This window comes from Triturus cristatus, chromosome 9, assembly GCF_964204655.1.
Source record: "Triturus cristatus chromosome 9, aTriCri1.1, whole genome shotgun sequence".
Classification (NCBI taxonomy): Eukaryota; Metazoa; Chordata; class Amphibia; order Caudata; family Salamandridae; genus Triturus; species Triturus cristatus.
In genome coordinates, this window is record NC_140592.1 from 1137594077 (window position 1) to 1137622001 (window position 27925).

The following is a 27925-nucleotide window of genomic DNA, read 5'->3' on the forward strand; positions in this document are numbered from 1 at the left end:
GGCGCCCACATTCACAAAGGAAAAGGGTCCCTTCGGGACCCCTTCCCATTTGCAAATAGGTTACCATCTCCTTCACAGAGTCAGTAAAATATGAATGTTACGTGACTGTATTCCAGTTGTAAAACATTCATACACGCATCTATGACTCACTATTAGGAAGGGACTCCCTTGGCACGTGCCGTCTTAATACCGACTCTCGAACCCTATTTTGCGAGTTGGTAGTAGGTTACTGACTCACAAAATAGGGCTACTACATGCTAATAGGCGTTTTAGCGCTAGCAAACGGCCCGATTCTCTGCTTGCGACTGCTAAAAACAATTGTGCATCTGGCCCAAGATGTCACTCAAAGGTCTACATCTGGCTCCAGCCGTTATTCTCTGATAGCAAGCACCAACGCCAAACGGAAGGATGCAGCTATGGGCGGTGTAGGCAGATGGGGTGCTGACCTTGGAGCTGGGGAACCAGGTTTGAGCCTCGGGTCCCCTCAACATTATGTGATTCTGGGCAAATCACTTAATCTTCCCTGACTGTAAGTTAAATGAATCTGTACTTGGGCCATGCTCCACATGGATACCAGTAAGTGACGACATCGCATGGCTTCTGAATTAGAAGGCAGCATCGAAAAGGTGCCAACAAATCGTAAGAAATGGACGTGCTAAAAAGCCCCTTTTTGGATAGGTTTTTTTCACATACAACAACAGGTCGTCACAATAGTGCTGCCTGCAAGCTCGACCTAAAAATCAGGGCTGTTTATATTGTTGCAACATTTAACAAATGTCCCCTAAAATACTGCCGGCATCTCTGCTTAAAACCATCCATGTAAATGTAGAACTAGGAATGGGTGTATGTTGTAAAAGCATCAGTTATTTCGGGCAAAGAATATTGGGGTAACAGCACCCTAATGTTTCACTACAGTCGAAAGTCCTTTGAGATCTGTGAGAACGTTAGTGACGTCATTACAGGTCGTTATTTGTGCATTCAGGCTGGCGTTAATGTGCATGAGGTCACAACATCTCATCTTCTCTTGCTGTTCCTCAGCAACTTTTAGTGCCTTTTGGCATCGCGTTTCATCGTTCCACATGTTCAAGCCTCCATCTGTACAGCAGAATAGAATGCAGGGCCCGAATGTGCGCCTACTCTATACCAGAAACACTCGAAGCACTTTATAACCGACATTTGCCATGCACTTTGTGTAAATTAGTGTGCCAAACACGCATTTAAAAGAACGTTTGTTCTCGCAGCATTTTGGACGAATAAAGATGCTTCACATTCGCAGTTCAGACAGGCATACCAAATCCCTGTGTCGATCTCTGGCCCCCCTGAGAAGGGGGCATGGCATAGGTCAACAGGTCATCAACAAAGTGCAAGTTGAACAGAACCTGGAATTGTTCGCTGTCAGTGGCCTACACTAGATGAACAGATTGCCTGTCTACTAGGGTTACATGTCTTGAGGGGAAATGTAGAAACGGGGCTAGTGCACACATTTGTCCAAACTCAATTTGTGCCGGTGTTTGCACGACTGCCTATTAGAAGCGGAGTGCAAATCGCATCCGCTCTAATTTTGCACATGTTACTACCATTCTCTTATGGTGGGTTTAACAGTGCATATAGAAATGTAAAAACATGACCAACGGCCAGAAAAAGTGCGTGTGCACTTTGTTCACCATTTTTTCACAAAATTAAAACAGGCAGAAAATGCAACCAAACCACACTATATTGCTACCATCCAAGTTTTGCGACCGCAATTCAGGCTAGAATGTAGATGACCCAGTAAGTGTCTCATTGTGGAATAACTCTAAGTAACTCTGAGCAGTGTAAAATAACTCTAAGTAACTCTGAGCAGTGTGAAATAACTCTAAGTAACTCTGAGCAGTGTAAAATAACTCTAAGTAACTCTGAACGGTGTGGAATAACTCTAATTAACTCTGAACAGTGTGGAATAACTCTAAGTAACTCTGAGCAGTGTAAAATAACTCTAAGTAACTCTGAGCAGTGTGGAATAACTCTAAGTAACTCTGAACAGTGTGGAATAACTCTAAGTAACTCTGAACGGTGTGGAATAACTCTAATTAACTCTGAACAGTGTGGAATAACTCTAAGTAACTCTGGGCAGTGTGGAATAACTTTCAATAACTGAGCAGTGTGGAATAACACTATGTGTGGAATAACTCTGAGCAGTGTGGAATAACTCTAAGTAACTCTGAACAGTGTGGAGTAACTCTAAGCGTGGAATAACTATGAGCAGTGTGGAATAACTCTACTCTGAGTAGTGTGGAATACCTCTAAGTAACTCTGAACAGTGTGCAATAACTAAGTAACTCTGAGCAGTGTGAAATAACTCTAAGTAACTCTGAGCAGTGTGGAATAACTCTAAGTAACTCTGAACAGTGTGGAATAACTCTAATTAACTCTGAACAGTGTGGAATAACTCTAAGTGTGGAATAACTATGAGCAGAGTGGAATAACTCTAAGTAACTCTGAGCAGTGTAAAATAACTCTAAGTAACTCTGAACGGTGTGGAATACCTCTAAGTAACTCTGAACAGTGTGCAATAACTAAGTTACTCTGAGCAGTGTGGAATAACTCTAAGTAACTGTGAGCAGTGTGAAATAACTCTAAGTAACTCTGAGCAGTGTGGAATAACTCTAATTAACTCTGAACAGTGTGGAATAACTCTAAGCGTGGAATAACTCTGAGCAGTGTGGAATAACTCTAAGTAACGCTGGGCAGTGTGGAATAACTTTCAGTAACTGAGCAGTGTGGAATAACTTTAAGTAACTCTGAACAATGTGGAATAACTCTAAGCGTGGAATAACTCTGAGCAGTGTGGAATAACTCTAAGTAACTCTGAGCAGTGTGGAATAATTCTAAGTAACTCTGAACAGTGTGGAATAACTCTGAGCGTGGAATAACTATGAGCAGTGTGGAATAACTCTAAGTAACTCTGAGTAGTGTGGAATACCTCTAAGTAACTCTGAACAGTGTGCAATAACTAAGTAACTCTGAGCAGTGTGGAATAACTCTAAGTAACTCAGAGCAGTGTGGAATAATTCTAAGTAACTCTGAACAGTGTGGAATAACTCGAAGCGTGGAATAACTCTGAGCAGTGTGGAATAACTAAGTAACTCTGAGCAGTGTGGAATAACTTTAAGTAACTCTGAACAGTTGAAATAACTCTAAGCGTGGAATAACTCTGAGCAGTGTGGAATAACTTTAAGTAACTCTGAACAGTGTGGAATAACTCTAAGCGTGGAATAACTATGAGCAGTGTGGAATAACTCTAAGTGTGGAATAACTCTAAGTAACTCTGAGCAGTGTGGAATAACTCTAAATAACTCTGGGCAGTGTGGAATAACGTTAAGTAACTCTGATTGGTGTGGAATACCTCTAAGTAACTCTGAACAGTGTGGAATAACTCTAAGTAACTCTGAGCAGTGTGGAATAAATAAGTAAATCTGAGCAGTGTGGAATAACTCTAAGCGTGGAATAACTGAGCAGTGTGGAATAACTCTAAGTAACTCTGAGCAGTGTGGAATAACTAAGTAAATCTGAGCAGTGTGGAATAACTCTAAGCGTTGAATAACTGAGCAGTGTGGAATAACTCTAAGTAACTTTGTGCAGTGTGGAATAACTTTAAGTACCTCTGAATCGTGTGGAATACCTCTAAGTAACTCTGAACAGTGTGGAATAACTCTAAGTGTAGAATACCTCTGAGCAGTGTGGAATAACCAGATGTTGTTACCACATTCAAGAGGGTGAGTGGTAAACTGAGGTAGTGACATTATTGTGCACTTTACCCTTAGGCCCTCATTATGAGTTGCCCAGTAAATGGTGTGATAATGTGTGGTAGGGACAAGGAAAAAATGGAAGGGAAAGAGGCAGGACATTTTGGGGACAGTGGTTAAAAATTAGAGGGATAGGGGCGAAAAAGTTAAGAGAAGTAAATGAAAGTGCTCGGGAAAGGGGCAAGAGAGGGTGAAGATAGCTGAGATCCCATGCCCGTGTGGTAAAGTTGTGGCTGGAAATGGCTGATGAAAGTGCAAGGGAAGTTGGTGAAAGCGGCAAGGATGATTGGTGGAAGTTATGAGGGAGTAGATAATTGTCATAGGACTCTAGGTAGTGAGCAGAGGGGCTGGGAGGAAGAGTGCTTCAGTTTGATTATTTTGCAGAGAGCTCTGATATCCAACCACTTTCCTAGCGCCAGTCCTACTAAAGGGTAAACCATACATACTTCAACAGCTGAAACTGCCACAGTAGAGTTCAATGGCTAGATGTCTAAGTGAGTTAACCACTTAGCTCCTCGCAGGGCAAAGTCAGCCAACTGTCCCTTCGAGGTCAGCAAATTGAATACCATTAAAATTTGATACCAGCGATTCATCGACAGGTAAACTGCCAAGTGCCAGTAGGTTACTAGTAACACCTATTAGTATTGATTAGATGCAATTTGGTTTTCAATGTACACCATATAAATCGCATGCAGATCTAGTCTAACATTGTAATAAACTTCATAATTACTAATGACATGCTAACTCAATTTTGGTTCTATATTTAACACTTTGTAATCATAATTCAAGTCAAGACTCGTTTTCTGTCTCCTTTCCACCTGTTAAATTGTACATAATACTTCTTGTATGTTATCAACTAATCATTCATGAAGTAAGAGCGCATCTCAGGTGTGGGAGAACATATTGCGAAGGTGATTATACCCAGTGAAGTATTGATTTACTATTCTTAAGCCCACATCTACATACCTTGAAGATTTCTATATCATCAATTTACATATATGTGGAGTTAAGTATAGTAAACCTATACTTACCTCTATATGTTTACCTTTGTGATATTATTGTAGTCAATATTCTATCCATGATATGTTTGGACCACACAACTTTTAAAACAACATTATCATTAGAGAAGGGAATGGTACACCCAAAACAAAAAGTCAACAAATCTTCAAGTCTGTTTATAGAAAAGAAATCTTCCTTTATTTATTTCCACTTAAAAATGTAAAGTCTAGCAACCAAAGCCTCCAGCCAACGCGTTTCGCTCAAAATCACTTGAACTTCATCAGGGCTTATATGTCTTGTTCAGCATTGACTTATTCCATGAACTAATATCAACGGTTTCCATTAGCCGTTGGTCATATAAGGCATCCCATTAGTCAGTCAGTTTCAAAGTCCTACACCACATCTGGCAGGCTCTTGACATAAATCCCAATAGAAGAGGGGGTACGTGTATCCCCCATTCGATACCTGGATCAGTTCCGCAGTCGCCATGAACACAGATGCTCTTAATTGTATTTAGCTGTTTTCTTTTAATAAAAGAGTGCACCTTTACGGGCATCACTGTCGTGATGCGCCGTCTCCGCATCATGCTTCAACATCGTACGCATGCTACGTAAGATCTTCCGGTGGATCCCCACCGAAACCAGGAAGACGGTCACCCAGGCCCTCGTCACCAGCCGACTGGACTACGGCAACTCCCTCTACGCCGGAACCACAGCCAAACTCCAGAAACGACTCCAGCGCATCCAGAACGCCTCAGCACGCCTCATCCTGGACATTCCACGACACAGCCACATCTCCGTACACCTGAGAAACCTGCACTGGCTCCCCGTCAGCAAGAGAATCACGTTCCGACTCCTCACCCACGCACACAAAGCTCTCCACAACCAAGGCCCAAGATACCTCAACGACCGCTTGACCTTCTACACTCCCACCCGCCAGCTTCGATCAAGCAGCCACCCCCTCGCCGCCATCCCCCGCATCCGAAGAGCCACAACAGGAGGAAGATCCTTCTCCTACCTGGCTGCCAAGACGTGGAACTCCCTCCCCATCCACCTCCGCCTGACCCAAGACCACCTCTCCTTCAGGAAGCAACTCAAGACCTGGCTGTTCGAGCAGTAGCGGACCCCCTCCCCCAAGTGCCTTGAGACCCTCCGGGTGAGTAGCGCGCTATACAAATGCTTGATTGATTGATTGATTGACTGTGATGGGGAAACGCTGATGGAGCATTGCGGTACTGATTCAGGTATCGACTGGACAAACCCAGGCATACTATCTTTCCCAAATGAAGCAGACCAGCACTAGACAAACCCAGGCACACTTTGGATCGCTTGTTTTCTCATCAGATTTCACATTCCACCTTTCCTAGTAAGGACCCTGATTGAGAAAACTCTCCCCCATCACGTCTACAATTGCGCTTGGTAACCTTAACACAATCCAAACTGGATTTATGTCACAATATGAGTAACAAAATATCTTTCTACAAAACTATTGTATCCAGGATACCAACTACCACGACATTGTGAAGGTAAGTATACACAAAATGTACATTTACTGTTCTTAACTCCATTTGTATCTGGCAATGAATGTTGTTGTTTGCCTGCACTGAAAGATCAGTGCCAGGTGCAAGAGGAAGCAAGAGAAAGATGGACTGTTTACTTGCTTGTATTGTGTAGGATTTTGGACACAGTTGCTAATAACCTACGTGTACTTGGGCATTAACAGTTGTTAACACCCTGAGCTGAGGTCAGTAACATTTGATTCTAAACAATTGGAACTGTGACAACAGGGTCACCCAGACAGAAACCGATTTGCAAGCTCAGTCCTCTCGTGGTAATTTACTTCTGTAACCAAAACCATGTGTCTGCCATTTGCATGGCTACAACTCTGATGTGTATCATCACATGTTCGGAAGTGCTGGAACAACAAACACAACTGTTTGCAATTGTAAAAGACCTAACAGGCCCTTGTGCAGAGATGCCGAGCTGTCTCAGTCTGCAGAGTATCCAGTTCCCCCGCTGATCTTTTTAACTCGAAACTGAAATCATTAGTTTCTTCCTATTCCCTCTCTGGTTGTAATTTCTGCTGTCTCAACACAGTGATTAAATACTTGTAGCTTTTCGCCCTTCCTAGATAGCTGATGCTAATAATCGCATGATTGTTTTAAACTGTTTCTCACTTTGAAGTTTGTTCACAAAAACCCTTAAATTTGAGATATGCATGCTGATAGCTTTTTATCTTAATAAGTTGTTTTTAGTTTGAAGTACTTTCTGCATTAGACTTCGACTTTTCCCCAAGTTTTTCTTTGTTAAAGATAATTAGTTTCTTCCCTAGAGAAGATAAACAAATGTTGGTCAATGTCCAGGCTTCCATCATTGTTCAAGGCAGTGCATCCTCATGGGATAATTTCAGTAATTTGCGGGTACGACTGACCCCTCAACGCGTGACTGTTGGTGTCTCACTGAGGGGGATATTAAGGCAAAGGCGATCATCATCTGGGACTAACTTCCAGAGACAGGGGGCGCTAGAGTCTCATTGAGGTCTAGTGAGTGGTGCTAGTCCTGCCCAGCTGCTTTCAGACAGTGGATCTAGAAGACGGCCATTTTGGAACCCACCTTACCCTCGGGGCTCTCTAGGAAGGGGAGCTGAATTAGACCCAACACTCAGAAGGGTGGAATTGTGTGGACAAGGATTAGTTTCATTCTAGGTCTGATAGACAGCCCAAGCTTACCTCCCTGAAATGACAATACCCTCCCATTAACAGGGAACCCCTTGTAGAGCTACAACTAGCTACAATTACAGGCCCCTATGTTACTCACTTTTTTAATCGCTCTCTGGCAGAAGCAACTGACCTAGAGATCTAGAAGGAAGCTGTCCTACCCAGGTAAAAAAAACTGGCATTGATTTTTCAACCCTTTCTAATTATCGACCTATATCGCTCCTCCCCTCTATGTCTAAAACTCTAGAAAATTGGTCAACAATCGACTTTGTTTTTAGAGACCAACAAGCTGTTGGATCCCTCTCAGACCGGTTTCCTAGTTAATTAGAGCACAGAGTCCACGCTGCTATCTGTGCTGGATGATATCAGGCCAGGAGTTGATCATGGCGGGGACACGGCCCTGATCCTACTTGACTTGCCTGCAGCTTTTGACACCGTCTCTCGCAGCTTGCTGATTGACAGGCTTCACGAGATTGGTGTACATTCTTTTGCCATTAGGTGACTGAGTTCTTTCTTATTTGAATAGAACACAGATAGCGCTGCTGGGCGCCTGCAGATCTCGCCCCTAAACATCTACTTGTGGAGTTCCCCAAGGCTCCTCGTTGAGCCCCACTCTTTTTTAATGTTGATGCCGTTCCACTGGCAAAAATTGTCAGGACATTGGACTTTGAGGTCACTTCTTAAGCAGACGATACCCAGCTGATGATATCACCAGGGGAGAATTAAAATGACGCCTGAAGCAATCTCAGGGGGGATGCCCCACCGAAGTAGCGGGATGGATGACAAAGCATTTTCTAAAACTCAATGCAGAGAAAACAGAGATCCTGCTGTTCAGTGGTGCACATCATATTTGGGATGCCTAAGTTATTGGTGGCCTGAGTCATTGGGATAGACGCTCACACTCAAAAAATCGGCAGTAAACTTGCGGGTCAACATCGATTACCAACTCTCCACGCAAGAACATGTCAGGGCTGCGAGTGGCAAATACTTCGTCATTCTCAAGCTTTTGAGAAGGCTATTCAAATGGATCCCAACAGTTTGGTAGAAAACCATAGTCTAGGCCCTCATAATGCATAGACTGGATTATGGTAATGCATTATTTGTAGGTATGGAGCATTACCTTTTTACAAGATTGTAGGTAACCAAAATGCTGAGGCTAAACTAATCTGTAGTATGGACAGATGTGACTCTGCATCGGCTTGTCTAGAGGTAATTTCAAACTTTTATGCTACACTCATAAAGCCTTGCACAATGCGGACCCAGAGATCAGTGGCGGCTGGCATGGCTCGCGGGTGGTGGGGTGGGTGGGTGGGTGGGTTGTGCAGGGGCATGGGGGAGTTGTGCTGGGGTTTGGAGGTGCTATGTATATTCAAAAAAACATTAAAAAAATATAGCTTGCCTTGCCACCGGGCCCCGCGTCAGTGCTCCTGCTCTCCTCGTGGAACTCGAGGAGCAGGTAGCAGGCCCCCTGACCAATCCCAATGCTGCAATGCAGCATTGTGATTGGTAAGCACCCAGGCTCTCCTGACCAATCACAATGCTGCAGTGCAGTGCTGTGATTGGTTTTGAGTGCCCTGGCTCGATGCTCAACCAGGGAATGGGGACCTGGGCATGTTCTCCACACAGGCTGAAATGTAGCCTGCATGGAGAATGGGGAAAGTGCGCATGTCTGGTTTGGGCGGCCCAAGAGGGCCGACCAAACAATCACTGTGCACTTAGGAGTGGGCAAACCACTCCTCCCCTGACCTGCTCTGAGAGGCAAGCAGCCCCACCCACCAGCTCGCCCGCAAAGCAGCATGAAGCATAAACTGATAATAACTCAACGTTATTATCATTTTATGTTTCTTCTTCGCACTGCTTGAAAGCAGTAGGGCAACGCTCCTCCGCCATAGCAGAGGAGCCGCTACTGCCTGAGATCCTGCAAGCTAGCGTGGAATTGTATAAACCCACTCGCGATCTGAGATCTCTTAACTTGGCCCGAGCTAAAACCAAAGGTATAACGAAAGATGCTCAGAAGGCCGTTCCTTGTCCTACCTGGCCGCTACTCAGTGGAATTCACGCCCTCTGGATATTCGCCTCATTGATAATCACACCAGGGTTACAAAAGAATAAAAACTGTGGGTCTTTCCGGGTTAAAGGCTGTATGATGGGTTTGCTCAGTGAAGATCTTTCAGTGGATGGGTAGGGCAACTACTTAGCGCTGTGACATCCCCTAGGGGATAAGTGTTGCCCTTTACAAATACACTAAATAGATCAATAAGTAGAGCTGATGCATTAGCATCTATTTGAACTTTCAAAACCACCAAAGGTTGATCCTTATTTCTGGACCAGCAATGTCGCTGATAGAATTCATCTTTGGTAAACACCTAGCCTGGAGTATGGCAAATCACTCTAGCGGCCCCTAGCATCAAACCTCCAAGGAGCCCTGTGGAGCCCAGACCATGCGCCCCCTGCTGGCCAGGAGATCAGATAATATGTAGCCACGTGACTTCATGTGACACAAGAGGGAAGGAGTTGAAGATGCATTATTCTACGGGGGAGGGGGCTAAATGGTGAGTAATAGCAAACTGTTCACATTGGACTTCAGACGACTACCTGTGTGTGGCACTGTGATGCCCGGCTGCCTCCAGCTGCCTAGGAGTTACTTGGCATTACAGAGGAAGGCATCAGTGGCTGATACGAACTGGTCACAGGTAGCTTATTTATCATATAATAAGACAAGTTGCTGCCCTATTTCAGCACACTCACACACATCAATTCATCCGTTAAACAATATTAAAACAAGTGCAGGGCCAAAAAGTTTTTCTGAGGATCCCGTTGCCCCCAAATGCCAGAGTTAATAAAAAAACACAGGGCTGCCTCTCCTCGACGCCCCCTCGCGCCTCTTTCTTCTCCCTCAACTACTTGTGCTCTTTAACTCTTACAGGTTCCTTTCCTTCCTCGCGTTCTCCTATTGTCAGTCTGTTCCCATCCTTCTCTCTTTGTGTTTGGCTCTCTTGCTCTGGTTCGAAGTCTGTAAATGAAACAAAAACCCGCCCAGTCTAAAGAATCCACTGCACGTGCGCTTGAACATGCATCTGAGGGGTTTGTCTAGCACCACTCCCTCTTCGGCCCCCCAGAAACGCGGGGATCCTTTTGACAGCAGAAGGCGCTGTGTGAGTCAGCTGTAGGGATTCCTAGACCCCCCACCCCAGCACCTGCCAGAAACAGCAGGAAGTGTTTACACACGTCCCGTCGCACTTCAGCTCTGACGTCAGAACTGTACTGATGTCAATGTTTATCAGCTGTAAAAACATCACGGCGCGGAAAAGTAATAAAGCACATGAAGGGAGCCGTGGGAATACATGGAAAGTGGTCCTGCACATGAATAGACACGAGATAATGAAAGTATGAGAACCAGACCATATTGAATATATAAGGTTGAAGGCCTTGAGTTGAGGCATAACAGCGAAACAAAGACTCCGTCCAAGCTTCGTTGATTTACGATTAGAGACTGATGTTAGGCGTTGGTTTTTGAAGGATATATTGTAAGGAAAAGAATATTACAAATAAAAGGTCTATTTATAGTGTATGTTTTTCACACTTTGAGTATGTTTTGGTTCCAGTGGAGTCCCTGGCCACGATTGAATCTCTAGCACGGACACAGGGGCATCTCTGTGACAAAAGCATTAACCACCGAACGATCTACATATAATCCAGTCCAGGGCTTTGATCTTCATGGTACAGGTTCCTCGCAGCAGGCGCGTTAACCATGTGCACTACTCTGTGAGTGAGAACTGCCACATGACCACCTTCGGACCTCCCTCCAGCAGGGGCGCTAATCACCAGCGTTCGCTTGACATTTCTATTCTTGCTTGAAAGTTGCTGGGCACATAAGGAACTCTGCACGTGCTTCTAAAACCACAAGGGAGTTCTAAACACAGCGCACTCCAGGTCAGTGTCAGGTGCGGCTGCACCTGTCGCACCCCCTAGACCCAGCTCAGCCTTGGGGTTACAGGTCCGAAGAAGTCATCTCATGCACCCTGCGTCGCCTCACCCTCGGCGCCTCATATTACAGCACTGATTCTGCCTCCTCTGGGGCATGTGAGCGTCAGTCTTAGGGTGTTGCTTCCATGGGGCGTGTCAGCTCCCCTCATAGAGTGCTGCTGCTCCCCCAGCCCGTGTGAGCCCTAGTCTTAGGGTGCTGCTCCCCCGGCCCGTGTGAGCCCCCGTCTTAGGGTGCTGCTCCCCCGGCCCGAGTGAGCCCCAGTCTTAGGGTGCTGCTCCCCCGGCCCGTATGAGCCCCAGTCTTAGGGTGCTGCTCCCCTAGCAAGTGTGAGGCCTAGTTTTAGGGTGCTGCTTCCCCCAGCACGAGTGAGCTCCAGTCTTAGGGTGCTGCTCCCCTAGCGCATGTGAGCCTCAGTTTTAGGCTGCTGTTCCCCCAGCCCGTGTGAGCCCCAGTCTCAGGGTGCTGCTCCCTTAGCACATGTGAGCACCAGTCTCAGGCTGCTGCTTCACTGGGGCGTGTCAGCTCCCCTCATAGGGTGCTGCTGCTCCCAAAGCCCGTGTGAGCCCCAGTCTTAGGGTGCAGCCCCCCAGCCTGTGTGAGCCCCAGTCTTAGGGTGCTGCTCTCCCAGCCTGTGTGAGCCCCAGTCTTAGGGTGCTGCTACCTTACCACCTAGGGGCTCCAGTTTTAGGGTGGTGCTCCCCCAGCCCGTGAGAGCCCCAGTCTGAGGGTGCTGCTCCCCCAGCCTGTGTGAACCTCAGTCTTAGGGTGCTGCTCCCCCAGCCCGTGTGAGCCCCAGTCTTAGGGCACTGTTCCCCCAGCCCGTGTGAGCCCCAGTCTCAGGGTGCTGCTCCCTTAGAACATGTGAGCCCCAGTCTTAGGGTGCTGTTCCCCCAGCCTGTGTGAGCCCCAGTCTCAGGGTGCTGCTCCCTTAGCACATGTGAGCCACAGTCTTAGGGTGCTGCTCACTTACCACCTAGGGGCTCCAGTTTTAGGGTCCTGCTCCACCAGCCAGTGTGAGCTCCAGTCTTAGGGTGCTGCTCCCCTAGCGCATGTGAGCTTCAGTCTTAGGGTGCTCCTCCACTGGGAATATGAGCTCCAGTCTTAGGGTGCTCTGGGAATATGAGCTCCAGTCTTAGGGTACTCCTCCCCTGGGCGTGTGATCTACAGTCTTGGGGTGCTGCTCCCCAGCCCGTGTGAGCCCCAGCCTTATGGTACTGCTCCCCCAGCCCGTGTGAGCCCCAGTCTTAGGGTGCTGTTCCCCTAGTTCATGTGAGCTCCAGTCTTGGGGTGCTGCTCCCCCATCCCGTGCGAACCCCATTCTTAGGGTCCTGCTTTCCTAGCACCTGGTCTTAGCAATTTTAGGGTGACCCCCTCCACCCCGCCAGTATCTCTGGAATGTAGTCATGGAGTTCTGATGCTTACGCCTCTGGGACGCAGTCTTAGGGTGCATCCCTCACCCCTCCCCTCCCCCAGCACCTCTGGGCTATACTCCTAGGGAGTCGCCCCCACACCCTGGGTCTACAATTTTAGACTAAGAGCGCTGCTGCACCTATGCTGTCCGTCGCTCCCCCACTTACTACTATCGCAGCCTCCCGTCCAGCTGCCCGGACACTACACCTCACGCCGCATCTCTACGGGGCCCCCTCCGGGGGTGGATTCTGCAGGGGCGCAGTTCCATCTTGCACGCTTTGCACTAACAATATCCGATTGCATCAATCAGCCAGCTCACCACGGTAGGACTAGTCACACACACCTGCTCAGCGCCTAGATGCCGTCGCGGGTTATAGTGCGCTTTGCAAATATACTTATCATCTAGCGCTTCATACCCCGCTGTGGGGTGCCGATGCGCGACATGGGACCGGTAGTAAGATGCACCATGGTGTAAACAAAGTAGCATCCTTCTTCATTATTGACGTAGGTACAAATAGCTTCACATCAAAAGAAAATAGCTCACTGAGAAACAAATAACACAGTCTGTGGTACTTTGCAGCACAGTTTAGCGAATACTTTCCGTCCCTACTACTGGCTCCAGAAGGTAAAGAATGGGTGGGAGGGGGGTGATCGGATGTGGCGCAGCTGCTAAGCCTAACGTTTAAATTCCGGAGTTTAGAACCAGGACTGGGGGGCTTGAATCCCGGCCTTTATACTCTACCACACTGTGCGATCCTAGGAATGTCGGTTTATTTTCCCTGTGCCTCGGTTTTTTAATTTGTCAAAAAAGCGTAAGCGCCTGCAGGTAATTAATTCAGTTTGCTGTGCACGTTGTACAAGAAAAAGATAACTGACCCTTAGTGTAGAGGCACAAATAAAATAATGTTTTTAAAGTGTGCACGGCCTGTGATAAATCCACTAACCGCATAGCCGCCCCCCCTTCTCCAAAGAGAGCGTGTCATGAATGTAGCGCCTACTATTCTCGACTCCAGTCCAAGAATACCGTAGATAGCGCGTATCCTCCTGCACTCGTTTTCAATCAGTTATTTCATTGTGACGTTACTTTTCCTCCGTTTTGCCTCCGTTAAACTTCCCGCAGTTATTTTTTTCAATAAACTGGAATTACTGCACCACTTGTTCTCCAATACTCGGGGCGCTGCTCCCCCTTATACAAAAACCCTGAACGTGTTGCATCGCCCCCTCCGTGCGTTGGGGTGCATCCAGCAGGACAGAGCTGGTCCAAACAAGTCCTCAGGAGAAAATAAAAACTGTCAGCTGGGGCGTCGGAAGCCCACCTGGGGTAACCGTACATGCTGTGAGCTCCTGCAGGGACCCACTAAGGTGGAAGTGCGCCCTGTCCGGAGCTGAAACACAGATGCAAAGACACATGCGATGTGACAAGATGAACCCCAGCACCTCTGCTGGCATGACCCGAAGAGCAATGCGCACCAACACTGCATGCGTGAATGAGAACCCTGTGGTGACGTGTGTTCGTGGCAGTCATTCATATCGAAGTGTCAAAGAATAAACAGTTGTGAGATCTCCTAAGGGCTTACAAGTGCAAAGAAGCTTTAAAGTTATGAGCTTGGCGCTTACCCAGTGTGCTGGCCCACAGTAGCAGCAGCAGCAGGGGGCTGGCCAGGTGCGCGGGACAGGTGGTGCCGGGTGTCCCGCGGTGCGCGCAGCCTCCCATCCCGCTCCAGTGGTGGGTCCAAGGCTCCGCTCCCTCCCTGACTCCCCTCTCCACAGAAGCTCTACGCTGAGCACGCTCTGCTCTCCTCTTGGTTTATACAGTAGGACCAATCCTGGCGCCTCGCAGCCTTCCCGGGTCCTAACGCCGCCCGTTTCCGCGCCCCGAGCTGACAGAAGACGCGCCAGCATCCTTCCCACGGGTTATCCACCGTAGCCTGTTGCTGCTGTGGGCCATTTCTGCTGAACTGCTGGTCGTGGGCTGTTTTTTTTCGGAAAGCTGTTGCTGGAGGCTGATTATACAGGACTGCTCCTGTGGAGATTCCTGCAGGACTGCTGGTAGGAGATACACCGACACATGAAATCAATGTCACAGGAGTAAAGTGACTTCTAGAACGCAGACAATAATTGAGACACGCTAGCTATTGGCTGCCAACCCAGAATACACGGCCTCCGGTCTCACCCCCACAGTATCCCAATTCCGTGATACTGAAATACTTGGTTCGTTTCCTCGTGCGTAGGAATAAGATCCCTTACTTGCTACAGGCTGAGAGCAATCAGAGACGGACTAAACCCCAAGAATTAAGTACCTTTTTTATATATGTTCTAAAATCCCGTGTACCTTTCAGTCCAGTGATGGTGGTACGGGCTCCCGCCCTGATCTGGCGTTAGTTAGTGACCCAGGGAGCGGACAAAAGTAGGGGTGTGCGACATTACAACCTGGGAGGCTGTGAAATTACACAAGTGCAACATTTATCGCTTCAAGTTGAGTACGAAATGCTCCACTCCAATGTCTCTTGTGATGTTCTGATTAGAAAATTGGAAAGAGAGAGAAAGAAACATAGAAACATGCAGGTAAATAAACAAGACTGACTCAATATTCAACATTTTGAGCTGCCCTGGAAGTCCCCTTCTATGAAGGGCTAAGCTCTGCCAGGGCAGTATGAGATTGCATACAGGGTTGGAATGTTAAGAGATGCGTTCGAGCAATGGGCCTGTATCTGAGTTGCAGCTGTGGGCCCCTTTTTAGGTCTCGCCAGAGCTAGCGCATGCGCTGCTCTGCAAGACATTTAGTAGGTGGGTTTTGAAAGTGCTACCCACATTTTTGTGCTGGCTAGAAGCTTGAGTGCACAATGGCGTGCACGCGCACAGCTGCTCCCTGCATTCCACCTTCCCTTCTCGCCCAGCCATCTGCCTTTCCTGCGCCAGGCTTCAGCACTATCTCCGCCCTCCCCCCGCTGCTGCGCGCGCATCCCTAGCGTGCTTTAGCGCGTCATCGTGATCACTTTCGCTTTCAGAGTGATCGTGATCGAGATGACTTTCGCTTTTACGGCCGCGCAGCGTTACTTTTACTGCCGCACGGCCAATGCTTGTTATACTCTGCCACTCGTTTCGCCAATCACCCCCATCCAGGGCCGGACTGGCCGTAGCGGGCACCGGGCAATCCCCCAGTGCGCCGCATGGGTGGGGGCCGGTTTTGGGCCCCTAGGGGCCGTGTTTGTTACGGGGCCGTTTTTGCAGCATAGCTGCAAAATCAGCCCTGTAACAAAATCGGCCGAAAACCGGCCCTGGCAAACAACTCGGCAGCACCCCCAACCACCCGGGGGTTCCCAGTCCGGCCCTGCCCCCATCCTGTATTCAGCCCAACTCTGAAATTACTGCCCACCACTAATATGTAATCCCCCAACTCTCCTCCGACCCCCTCTGCCCTTAACACCTCTGTGACCTTTGTCCCCCACATCCCTAATCACCCTCAACTTTCCTGCACCAGTCCTCCTGCCTGGCACCCCCATTCCCGGCACACCCCGCTTCCACCCGTCTCTGTACCCTATCAACCTGCTGCCCCCAATTCCGCTCTCTGTCACTGTACCCCATCAACCCGCTGCCCCCACTTCCGCTCTACCTGTCACTACACCCCATCAACCTGCTGCCCCCCACTTCCGCTCTGCCTGTCACTGTACCCTATCAACCCGCTGCCCCCACTTCCGCTCTCTGTCACTGTACCCCTACCATCAACCCGCTGTCCCCCACTTCTGCTCTGCCCGTCACGCCCTCTCTCACCCATGCACCTCTATTTATGCTGTCACACTACTGTTCTAACCCACCGACTCGCCTGTATGCTACCTGCCGCCTCCTCCCCCACTCTTTTACCTTAATTCTGCCTGCCCCCCAAACTCTACACGGACCGTAACCCTGGCTTCTCCCAACTCTGTCTCTGACACTACTTGTCCACCCTACTGCCCTTCAACCCTAATTTGTCACACTACGCTTCCTTCCTTCCACCTGCTGCACTCACTCTCATTCCGTCACACTCCTCTTCAACTCCACTGCCCTCTGCCCCTATTGCCACATAACTCTTCAACTCCACTGCCCTCCACCCCTATTGCCACACAAATCTTCCCTCCGCTACCCTTCACCCCCATTCTGTCATACAACTCTTCCACAACTCTTCCACTTCGCTGCCCTTCACCCCACTCCCCTTCGCCCCATTCATTCTCTGACACTTCTCTTGCACCCCACTGCCATCACATCTATTTCCCACAGATTATTACTTAATGCATCCCATGTCCACTGCAGGTTTTCTCCCTCTCCTAGATGTTAACCCCCCCCCCCCGCTGCCTTCCCAGCACCCACACCAGGTCTCTCCCACCGCTCCATGCTCCCTATCCCCCCTCCACACCCCCCATGGGGACCGCCTCACCCCACCTTTGGTTTGTTCAGTTCTCCGATGAACGCGATTTCAATGCGGCTCACTCCCGCCCCCCTTCCATCTCCCGCGCACCCCCTCCCTCCATCTCCCCCCCACTCTTCTCTCGTTGACTCCCACGTGCTTCCTTTTCTCCCATTCTATCTTCCTCACTTCCGGCTTCCTGTTTCTTGACGCATCCTCCTATGTCCCGCCCCCACAGTCTGTGCTACCCCAGCCTCACAGGCCTTCCTCACTTCCTTCTCCCAGTCTCTTCTCACTTTCCTCTCATCCTCTTAGCCCTCTCGCTCCCTCCTCCACCCATTTCACGCAGAACTAGCAAGTGCCCACCCCTCCACCATGTGTGACGCCTCCACCCACTCCGGCTTTCCCTTTCCAGCATTCATAAGTCCATAATGTGGTGGGAAAAGTGAAACTACAAGTTCCAGAATACAATGCACTGCCGCCTGAAAGACAGGACTGACTGAAAGTGTCACACATGACATGGGCGATGTTTAAGCTCTTGCCACCCTTGCATTTAATTCTCTCACTTGGGAGCCCTCGCTTTCGCTATACCCCCTCTCTAATAACATCACCTTCTTTCCTACATCTCACATTCTCTTTTCTGATGTTTCAGTTCTCTTCTCTTCCTGCACTCTCTCCTTCTTAGGTGATCCCACTCTCCACCTGTTCCCTCTCCAGCTGTTCCATCCTTTCTCTCCCCATGCCCATCCACTCATCATCCATACAACGTTTTCCTCCCCCTTTCTCTGCTCCATGCTCACCTTCTCTCTCTGGGGTACCTCCACTCACAGTTTCGTCTCACTTCACCTCCTTGTTTCCCTCTCTCCACTTATACATTTTACACTGTCCCTCGCACATGTTACATGGCATAGTCAATAGGTCTCGCCTTTGGGACCTTATAAGTGTTTAGCCATGCAACAGTTGCATAACTAAATACTTATAAGGTCCCAAAAGCGAGACCTATTGGCTATGCCAATGCTTGTTTGGCCAGTGTGGTCAGTGGTGTACACGGGAGTCGGTGGAGGGGGCACGAGTTTTGGGGACAGCGGCCTCCCCCCTTCTCTTTCCTGCGGCCTTCATGGGTGGCCAAAGCAGGAATCGCCAGCATCCCCCCAACTCTTACCCACGGCCTGCCAGGCAGCAAAAGCAGGGACCCCCACTGGCGGCAAAAGGTCTAGCTATGCGACTGAGCATGGGGGCCGATTTGGGCTGTGTCTCTGCTGTTCGGATGCCAACAGTGGCCCAGTGGGGGCCTGAGCAGCCTTTCCAGAGGCAGATGGGCCTCTATTACCTCCCTTTTACCAACAGGGCGGAGATGTCATTCCTAGTCTCTCGCTGGGCCGGCCCATTAATGTATGCAGATTGAGCAGGGCCAGGGGGCCTGAGCAGAAGTGGCCTCACTTATATTCAGGTGTGGGTGACAATTGTGAACTAATTTGTGTACAGAGTCCTGGCAACATTTGCAATTTTTCTTATCTCAGTGAAGGCAAGAAAACATGACTTTTTTAGAGAACCGCCCCTCCTTTTCTTAAAACACTAAAGCTGTATTTTGCAAAAAGGCGCAACCCACAAATGTGAGCCACTTTTTCTTAGTGTGCCCGGGCCTATTTTTGATCCCAATCAAACCCTGTTGGGACACTCCCTCTTGAATGCTCCACTCTGTAACCGAGCAAGCACAAAGTACATGAAGGGCTCTAGGCTTACAAATGGATTAGTAGACGTAGGGTGTGGGTGAGCTGCTCGTTCTGGATGGCGAAAGGGCTCTGGAGAAGCCTGTACAAGCAAGCAACCAGATGACCACTCTCTCGTCTGGTGGAATAAAAATCTCTGACCGGGACCAGGGTCAGCGCTCCAGCCAACCTAGTGGCACATTCCTCTGGACTCCGTCTGCCTGGATGCTGAGTCACAAGGTGCACAGGGTGTGGCCCCGTAGGGCCTGGAAGGGGGTCTCTGTTTTAGTGGGGTGGAAAGCTCTAACTAGGATTCGGGTCAGAGCTCCAGTAGGCCTGAAATCATGGTACCATGGGCCTGGGCTCCATAACTGGGCTGCTGTGTCACAAAATGCCCTGGACAGGTCTCCTCAGGCCCCAGGAGTGACATCTTGATTCACTGGGATGGAAAGTTGTGACTGGGACCCGGTTCAGAGCTCCAGCCTGGGCGCCTTCCACTGGGTTGATATGTCCCAAAGTGCCTGGGTTCGAAGTTCCACAGGACCCCTACTTTGCTGGGTTGGACCTGGGTCAGATCTCCAGCATGCCCGCGGGCTTGGTCCCTGGTCTTGGGCTCCATCTGCCGGGTCACTGTGTTGCAAAGTCACTATGTGCATGGGATGGGGCTCCACAGGTTCTTGGGGCACTCCCTCCTTCGCTAGGGGAGAAAGCTCTGACTGGGACCCGGGTCAGACCTCCAGCAGGCACAGGGGTGCGGTCTCTAGGCCTGGGTGCAATATGTCACTGCGGTGCTAACTAACTAGTAACTTTTGTTACTAAGTGCATGGAACGGTGCTCTGCAGGTTCCAGGAGGGCCTCCCTCCTTCACTGGCGTGGAGGACTCTGACTCTGACTGGGACTTGGATCAGAGCTCCTGCAGGTTTGGGGGCATTGTTTGCTGGGCCAGAATTTATCAACCGGGTTCATGTGTCTCAAAGTGCCCGGGATGTGGTTCTGTTGACCCAGGGAGGGTCGCCTCTGCTTTGCAGGGTCAGAAGCTCTGACTAGGGCTTGGGTCAGAGCTCAGTAAAGGCCCCACACCCCAATGCCTGGCTAGGCCTGATGCTTAGCCCAGCATCTGTGAATCCACACTGTAGAGTCCCTCCTCCCCTGGCTAGCCTATCCAAGGGCAAGCAAAAACGTTTTAGAGGGCCCTATGCAACTAGATGGCCATCCTCCAAGCTCAGCCATCTTGGCGCTCCGCATCCAGACATCTGTTTGTGTGTGCCATAGGAATGCATGGCATGCCCATATTTTTGGGCTGTCTTGGAAGTCAAGACAAGGGCCAATTTGAAGGATCAAGCGCATCCAGGGCTCCATGAGGTTACATACATTTGCTGGAACACCCCCTTCTGTTGTTCAATGTGCACAAAGTACAAGAAAGGATATTGGCCTACCTTTGGATTAGTAGAGACGGTGTATTGGTGACCTGCTTTTCATCTGGCTGTATGGCCCAGACGGAGCAAGGGCTCTGGAGAGCCCATATGGTCTGTCTCGTTTTGGCAGAGTGGAAAGCTCTGCCCGGAACCCAAGTCAGAGCTCCTGGAGGCATGGTCCCCTTAAAATAGCATAACAAATATATATCACATAACATTAAATATTTTTGATTAAGCTCCGAGGATCGCAGGCAATATACAAATACAAATGTATTACTTTTTGTTTTTGGTATAAATCTATTAATTTAATCAAATACAGTTCTCAATTCAATTTGAAAATGCATTAAAAAAACACATATTCATAGAAAAAGATACATCAAACGCATAAAAACATTAAACAAACTAGCCAAGCAGGCCCAAAATTCATCCTTCGACAATTAAAAAGCTTTGAAGAGTGAGTCAATAATAGTAAGCGGGATCTCTGTTTTTCACTGTTCCTAATCACATAAAGTGTATATCTTGATGACTCATCTCTTATTCCATACTACTTTCACAGTATACACCGACTAGGAATTCAGAGTTTTGACTGCATCACTTTAGGCCTTCATGAGGATGGTACCAAAACAATTTGAGGCTCTACATGTATCACAATATCTTGTGCTGATATATCTTATTATTATTTTAAGGTCCAATCAGAGTGCAAAATGTCTTCCTCTGCTAAGAGGGCAGGGTGATATTCTTTGATTGATATCACAGCTGTGACTGTCTCTTGCCTTCATCAATGATCCATTAATGACCAGATATCCACTCTAATTGAGGAACAAAATCCCAATGGGAAGGGTTGGTCTTGATAGCACCAATCCTGCTCTCCTTTAAGGGGGCAATCATATCTTTTAGATCACAAAAGGTGCTCCCAAAGTATCCTGAGTTAGTGTTCCGTTCAAGCTTAAAAGAGGGATAGCTTTCTTATGTAATGTGTACTCGTTATATTGTTTAAAGTGCCTAGACATTTACAGTGAAGTAAGCTCACCCCTTTTTTGGAGGGCAAAGTCCTCTCAGGTTAGGCTCCTTTAGTGCACCAACTGTGTTGCAAACTGTCCATGATGGTACTCCACAGGCTAAGTGTGAGCAGTGGTGTTGAAACAATTTTTAGAGTGGACGTGCTGGCAAGTGGCATCAGCTTACAAAAAATGATTAGGATTTGAAATATTGTAGTGTTACTGAACAAAGTAGTGTAGTAGTTAGAAATGGGGGTCTCTAGTTGGCAGAGGTATGGATAGTGTCCAAGTAGGGACCCTTCCTTTTAGTCAGGATAAGGGGATTACACTTCTAAAATAACTCCTGCTCACCCCCTTGGCTCCTTGGCACGAGTAGTCAGGCTTATCTCAGAGGCAATGAGTAAAGCATTTGTATATAACACACAGTAATACAGTGAAAGCACTACAAAAGGACACCACACCAGTTTTGGAAAATAGCCAATATTTATCTGTGTAATACACGACCAAAACGATAAAAATCCAACATACAGTAATCCAAATATGAATATTGCAAGAGTAACCTTAAAATACAGTTCCTTGAAGTCAAAAACTCCATCAAGGGCTATGACAGCATTGTGAACAAGCTAATCCAACAGTTCAGGCTGACTGCGGTATCCAAGACCAGTTATGGTGTTGGGAAGACCCGCAAACAGTACCTTGGAAATGCAGGGCATTGTGGACCTTGCGATGAGCTCTGAAGAGGTGGCGTCGGCAGGTGTCGGCTTCAGAGGTTGGTGCAGGTGGTGTCGGGCCCTTGAAGTCACATGCATTGCAGATCGGACTCTGTGACAGGTTCGCTGGCATCGGCAGGCATCAGGGCTCCAGTGCGAAGTGCAGCAGTGTGGCATACGGTGGCCTCAGGTTGTGGTGCAGGCAGTGGCTCGGTGACGGTGTCCGGTGAGACCAAGACTGTGGTGCGAAGCTGGGTTATGCTCTTCGTGTTGCTGAAAGGTCACAGTGCAAGCAGAGGCATCGTCGTTGCTAAAGCGCTGTAGTCAGCAGATGATCTGGAGTTAATGGCACCGGTGTCGGTAGGCCAAGGTTTCGGTGTGGGATGGGGTGGTGCGTCAAGTAAAGTACAAGCGGTGCCCTCAGGCCACGGTGCAGTGGTGTCAATGTGAGCATGGAATGTCATCGTTGGGTGTACCAGGGTGACGAGCCGGTGCAAATTGCTGTGACCTCAGGTCACGGTGCAAGCAGCGGCTTGGTGGTGGCCCCGGTCAGCATTGACGGTGGGCCAGGGTTGTGATGCGAAGCAGGACAGTGCTCTCTGCTGTGCTAACAGGTCACGGAGCCAGCAGCGGCATCATTGACGGCGCCAAGTTGCTTTTTTTGCTTTGTGGCAACTGAAACACACAGTTCCAGAAGCGGGTACCCAGAGGTTGGTGATGTCTTTGCTGTTCCTGAGACTTCTTGAACATGGGACAAGGTCTACCTCAAGTCCTAGGAGGAACTTTGGAAGATACATTGCAGAAAGTTTAGTCCAGTCCTTTCACTGCCCAGGATAGAAGCAGCCACTGCAGGCTAACCCAGAAAAGCACTCAGCAAAGTGGTAGTGCCTCCTCACAGCTTCTCCAGCTCTTCTTCTTGGCAGGTTCCTTAGTCCGAAAGAGTTCTAAAATTCTGGTGTCAGGGCCCCAATATTTATACTGCTTTTACCTTTAAAGTTTTAGTCAGAAAGTCTCTGAGTTCAGTAGAAACCAGTTCCGTCCTCTCTAGTGCCAGCTTCACTACAGGAGGTGGAAACAGCATTTCGCGGGAGCAGACAGAGCCTATTCAGGTGCTAGTGCAAACTCCTCCTTCCACTCTAAATGCAGAAAAGGTCAAGTCAGCCTGGCTATGAGTCACCCAGAAAAGGCAGGCAACATCTCAACCCCCAATGTGACTGTCTAGTGCGAATGCACATCCTGGCTCCTGTCGCTCCAAAACCAGATGGCGAATACATAAACAGGCAGAGGCACACAGAATGGTTAAGTGAGGAAACGCCCACTTTCTAAAAGTGGCATTTTCAAACACACAATTTAAAAACCTCCTTTACTAAAATGTGTGTTATTAAATTTTTAGTTCAGAGAGCATAAACTCAATTTCTCCATCTTGTCCCAATTGAAAGTTACACATATAAAATGTTACAGTGCAGCTCCAATGACAGCCTATGGGACTGACAACCTTTCAATAGTGAAAAATGAAATGCACAGTATTTCAATACCAGGACATGTAACACACATCAGTACATGTCCTACCTTTCATAAACACTGCACTCAGCCCACAGAGCTGCCTTGGGCCTACCTTAGGGGTGACTTACTTGTAATAAAAGGGAAGGTTACGGCCTGGCAAGTGGGTGCATTTGCCAGGTCGACATGGCAGTACACACTGTGTGCAGACACTGCAGTGGCAGGTCTGAGACACCTTTGAAAGGCTACTTGTGTGGGTGGCCCAACCACTGCTGCAGGCCCACCTGTAGCATTTGATTTACAGGCCCTGAGCACTGGGCACATGTACACATAACCAGGGACTTAATAGTAAATAAAAGATGCCAATCATCTCTTATACCTTACTACTTTCACAGTATGCACCGACTAGGAATTCATAGTTTTGACTGCATCACTTTAGGCCTTCACGAGGATGGTACCAAAACAATTTGAGGCTCTACATGTATCACAATATCTTGTGCTGATATATCTTATTATTATTTTAAGGTCCAATCAGAGTGCAAAATGTCTTCCTCTGCTAAGAGGGCAAGGTAATATTCTTTGATTGATATCACAACTGTGACTGTCTCTTGCCTTCGTCAATGATCCATTAATGACCAGATATCCACTCTAATTGAGGAACAAAATCCCAATGGGAAGGGTTGGTCTTGATAGCACCAATCCTGCTCTCCTTTAAGGGGGCAAGCATATCTTTTAGATCACAAAAGGTGCTCCCAAAGTATCCTGAGTTAGTGTTCCGTTCAAGCTTAAAAGAGGGATAGCTTTCTTATGTAATGTGTACTCGTTATATTGTTTAAAGTGCCTAGACATTTACAGTGAAGTAAGCTCACCCCTTTTTTGGAGGGCATAGTCCCCTCAGGTTAGGCTCCTTTAGTGCACCAACTATGTTGCAAACTGTCCATGATGGTACTCCACAGGCTAAGTGTGAGCAGTGGTGTTGCAACAATTTTTAGAGTGGACGTGCTGGCAAGTGGCATCAGCTTACAAAAAATGATTAGGATTTGAAATATTGTAGTGTTACTGAACAAAGTAGTGTAGTAGTTAGAAATGGGGGTCTCTAGTTGGCAGAGGTATGGATAGTGTCCAAGTAGGGACCCTTCCTTTTAGTCAGGATAAGGGGATTACACTTCTAAAATAACTCCTGATCACCCCCTTGGCTACTTGGCACGAGTAGTCAGGCTTATCTCAGAGGCAATGAGTAAAGCATTTGCATATAACACACAGTAATACAGTAAAAGCACTACAAAAGGACACCACACCAGTTTTGGAAAATAGCCAATTTTTATCTGTGTAATACACGACCAAAACGATAAAAATCCAACATACAGTAATCCAAATATGAATATTGCAAGAGTAACCTTAAAATACAGTTCCTTGAAGTCAAAAACTCCATCAAGGGCTATGATAGCATTGTGAACAAGCTAATCCAACAGTTCAGGCTGACTGCGGTATCCAAGACCAGTTATGGTGTTGGGAAGACCCGCAAACAGTACCTTGGAAATGCAGGGCATTGTGGACCTTGCGATGAGCTCTGAAGAGGTGGCGTCGGCAGGTGTCGGCTTCAGAGGTTGGTGCAGGTGGTGTCGGGCCCTTGAAGTCACATGCATTGCAGATCGGACTCTGTGACAGGTTCGCTGGCATCGGCAGGCATCAGGGCTCCAGTGCGAAGTGCAGCAGTGTGGCATACGGTGGCCTCAGTTTGTGGTGCAGGCAGTGGCTCGGTGACGGTGTATGGTGAGACCAAGACTGTGGTGCGAAGCGGGGTTATGCTCTTCGTGTTGCTGAAAGGTCACAGTGCAAGCAGAGGCATCGTCGTTGCTAAAGCGCTGTAGTCAGCAGATGATCTGGAGTTAATGGCGCCGGTGTCGGTAGGCCAAGGTTTCGGTGTGGGATGGGGTGGTGCGTCAAGTAAAGTACAAGCGGTGCCCTCAGGCCACGGTGCAGTGGTGTCAATGTGAGCATGGAATGTCATCGTTGGGTATACCAGGGTGACGAGCCGGTGCAAATTGCTGTGCCCTCAGGTCACGGTGCAAGCAGCGGCTTGGTGTTGGCGCCGGTCAGCATTGACGGTGGGCCAGGGTTATGATGCGAAGCAGGACAGTGCTCTCTGCTGTGCTAACAGGTCACGGAGCCAGCAGCGGCATCATTGACGGCGCCAAGTTGCTTTTTTTGCTTTGTGGCAACTGAAACACACAGTTCCAGAAGCCGGTACCCAGAGGTTGGTGATGTCTTTGCTGTTCCTGAGACTTCTTGAACATGGGACAAGGTCTACCTCAAGTCCTAGGAGAAACTTTGGAAGATACATTGCAGAAAGTTCAGTCCAGTCCTTTCACTGCCCAGGATAGAAGCAGCCACTGCAGGCCAACCCAGCAAAGCACTCAGCAAAGTGGTAGTGCCTCCTCACAGCTTCTCCAGCTCTTCTTCTTGGCAGGTTCCTTAGTCCGAAAGAGTTCTAAAATTCTGGTGTCAGGGCCCCAATATTTATACTGCTTTTACCTTTAAAGTTTTAGTCAGAAAGTCTCTGAGTTCAGTAGAAACCAGTTCCGTCCTCTCTAGTGCCAGCTTCACTACAGGAGGTGGAAACAGCATTTCGCGGGAGCAGACAGAGCCTATTCAGGTGCTAGTGCAAACTCCTCCTTCCACTCTAAATGCGGAAAAGGTCTAGTCTGCCTGGCTATGAGTCACCCAGAAAAGGCAGGCAACATCTCAACCCCCAATGTGACTGTCTAGTGTGAATGCACATCCTGGCTCCTGTCGCTCCAAAACCAGATGGCGAATACATAAACAGGCAGAGGCACACAGAATGGTTAAGTGAGGAAACGCCCACTTTCTAAAAGTGGCATTTTCAAACACACAATTTAAAAACCTCCTTTACTAAAATGTGTGTTATTAAATTTTTAGTTCAGAGAGCATAAACTCAATTTCTCCATCTTGTCCCAATTGAAAGTTACACATATAAAATGTTACAGTGCAGCTCCAATGACAGCCTATGGGACTGACAACCTTTCAATAGTGAAAAATGAAATGCACAGTATTTCAATACCAGGACATGTAACACACATCAGTACATGTCCTACCTTTCATAAACACTGCACTCAGCCCACAGGGCTGCCTTGGGCCTACCTTAGGGGTGACTTACTTGTAATAAAAGGGAAGGTTACGGCCTGGCAAGTGGGTGCATTTGCCAGGTCGACATGGCAGTACACACTGTGTGCAGACACTGCAGTGGCAGGTCTGAGACACCTTTGAAAGGCTACTTGTGTGGGTGGCCCAACCACTGCTGCAGGCCCACCTGTAGCATTTGATTTACAGGCCCTGGGCACTGGGCACATGTGCACATAACCAGGGACTTAATAGTAAATAAAAGATGCCAATCATTGAAAAACGAATCTATCACACAATTTACATGGAGAGCATATGCACTTTAGCACTGATTAGCAGTGGTTAAGTGCAGAGGGTCCTATAGTCAATGAAAACATGGTCAGAAAAATAGGAGTCAATCTTTCATATAGAGGTAAAATATGGCATGAGTCTCTGTGGTCATTTATAGTGATCACAATTCAATTGAAAGAATATTTACATGCTAAAAAAGCAAAATACATCACCACTCGATGGTTGCTTTTGACTCGTACTTAATTGTTCTTTACAACTTAGGATGGTCTGTTTAGGATCATGTGAATTCATAGAATATTAAGCAATTTAAAAAAGTGCTCAGGCGTAGTATTTCTCATTAGCTAACCTAGAGTTTATGTACCAAATCGCCTAGATGTTGTACCCAGTATGAGATATTTGAACTATGAATGTACTTAGGAATATTTTTGTGTAACAAATGCTTAAGGCACAACCAAATTAAGGACCTTCACAAATACTACGCCAGGAGAAACATTGGAACAGTGCTCTGTGGTTTCAAACATCATGACAAATAGTGTGCAGTAAAACATGATGCAATTACAAATGCTTTGCTCCTAGTACAAGTAATAACTCAAGCTAGTACTCTAGGGAAATGGCCCTCAGACTGCAGTGTCACAGAGCAAGGACTCAGAACATGCAATTGTGTGTGATTGAGCGCTTTAGCAATTCACTGAGTTCATGTGATGCATAGACCCCCAAAGAGCTTCAATCACATTTAGCAACCACATATTATACCTAGGTATTCTATTCTGTTTCATTTTTTGTACTTTTTAAAAGTACCACAAGATTCTTAACACTTGGGGGATGGGTCAGTGCAAAATTATAGATCTCAGTGTGAGTAGGCGTCTGCATTCTAAAGCTAAG

At 47.9% G+C, this 27925-nt stretch overlaps 1 protein-coding gene across 2 annotated transcripts in view; it reads right to left on the reverse strand.

The window, feature by feature from the left end:
- LTK (leukocyte receptor tyrosine kinase) overlaps positions 1-14665 on the reverse strand; it is a 583144-nt gene extending 568479 nt beyond the window's left edge. For both annotated transcript variants that reach the window (XM_085627068.1, XM_085627069.1), the window contains exon 1: positions 14516-14665. In XM_085627068.1, coding sequence (XP_085483194.1) covers positions 14516-14612 — 97 coding nt within the window. In that variant the 5' untranslated portion in view covers positions 14613-14665. The remainder of the gene's footprint in view (positions 1-14515) is intronic.
- Positions 14666-27925: the final 13260 nt, after the last annotated feature.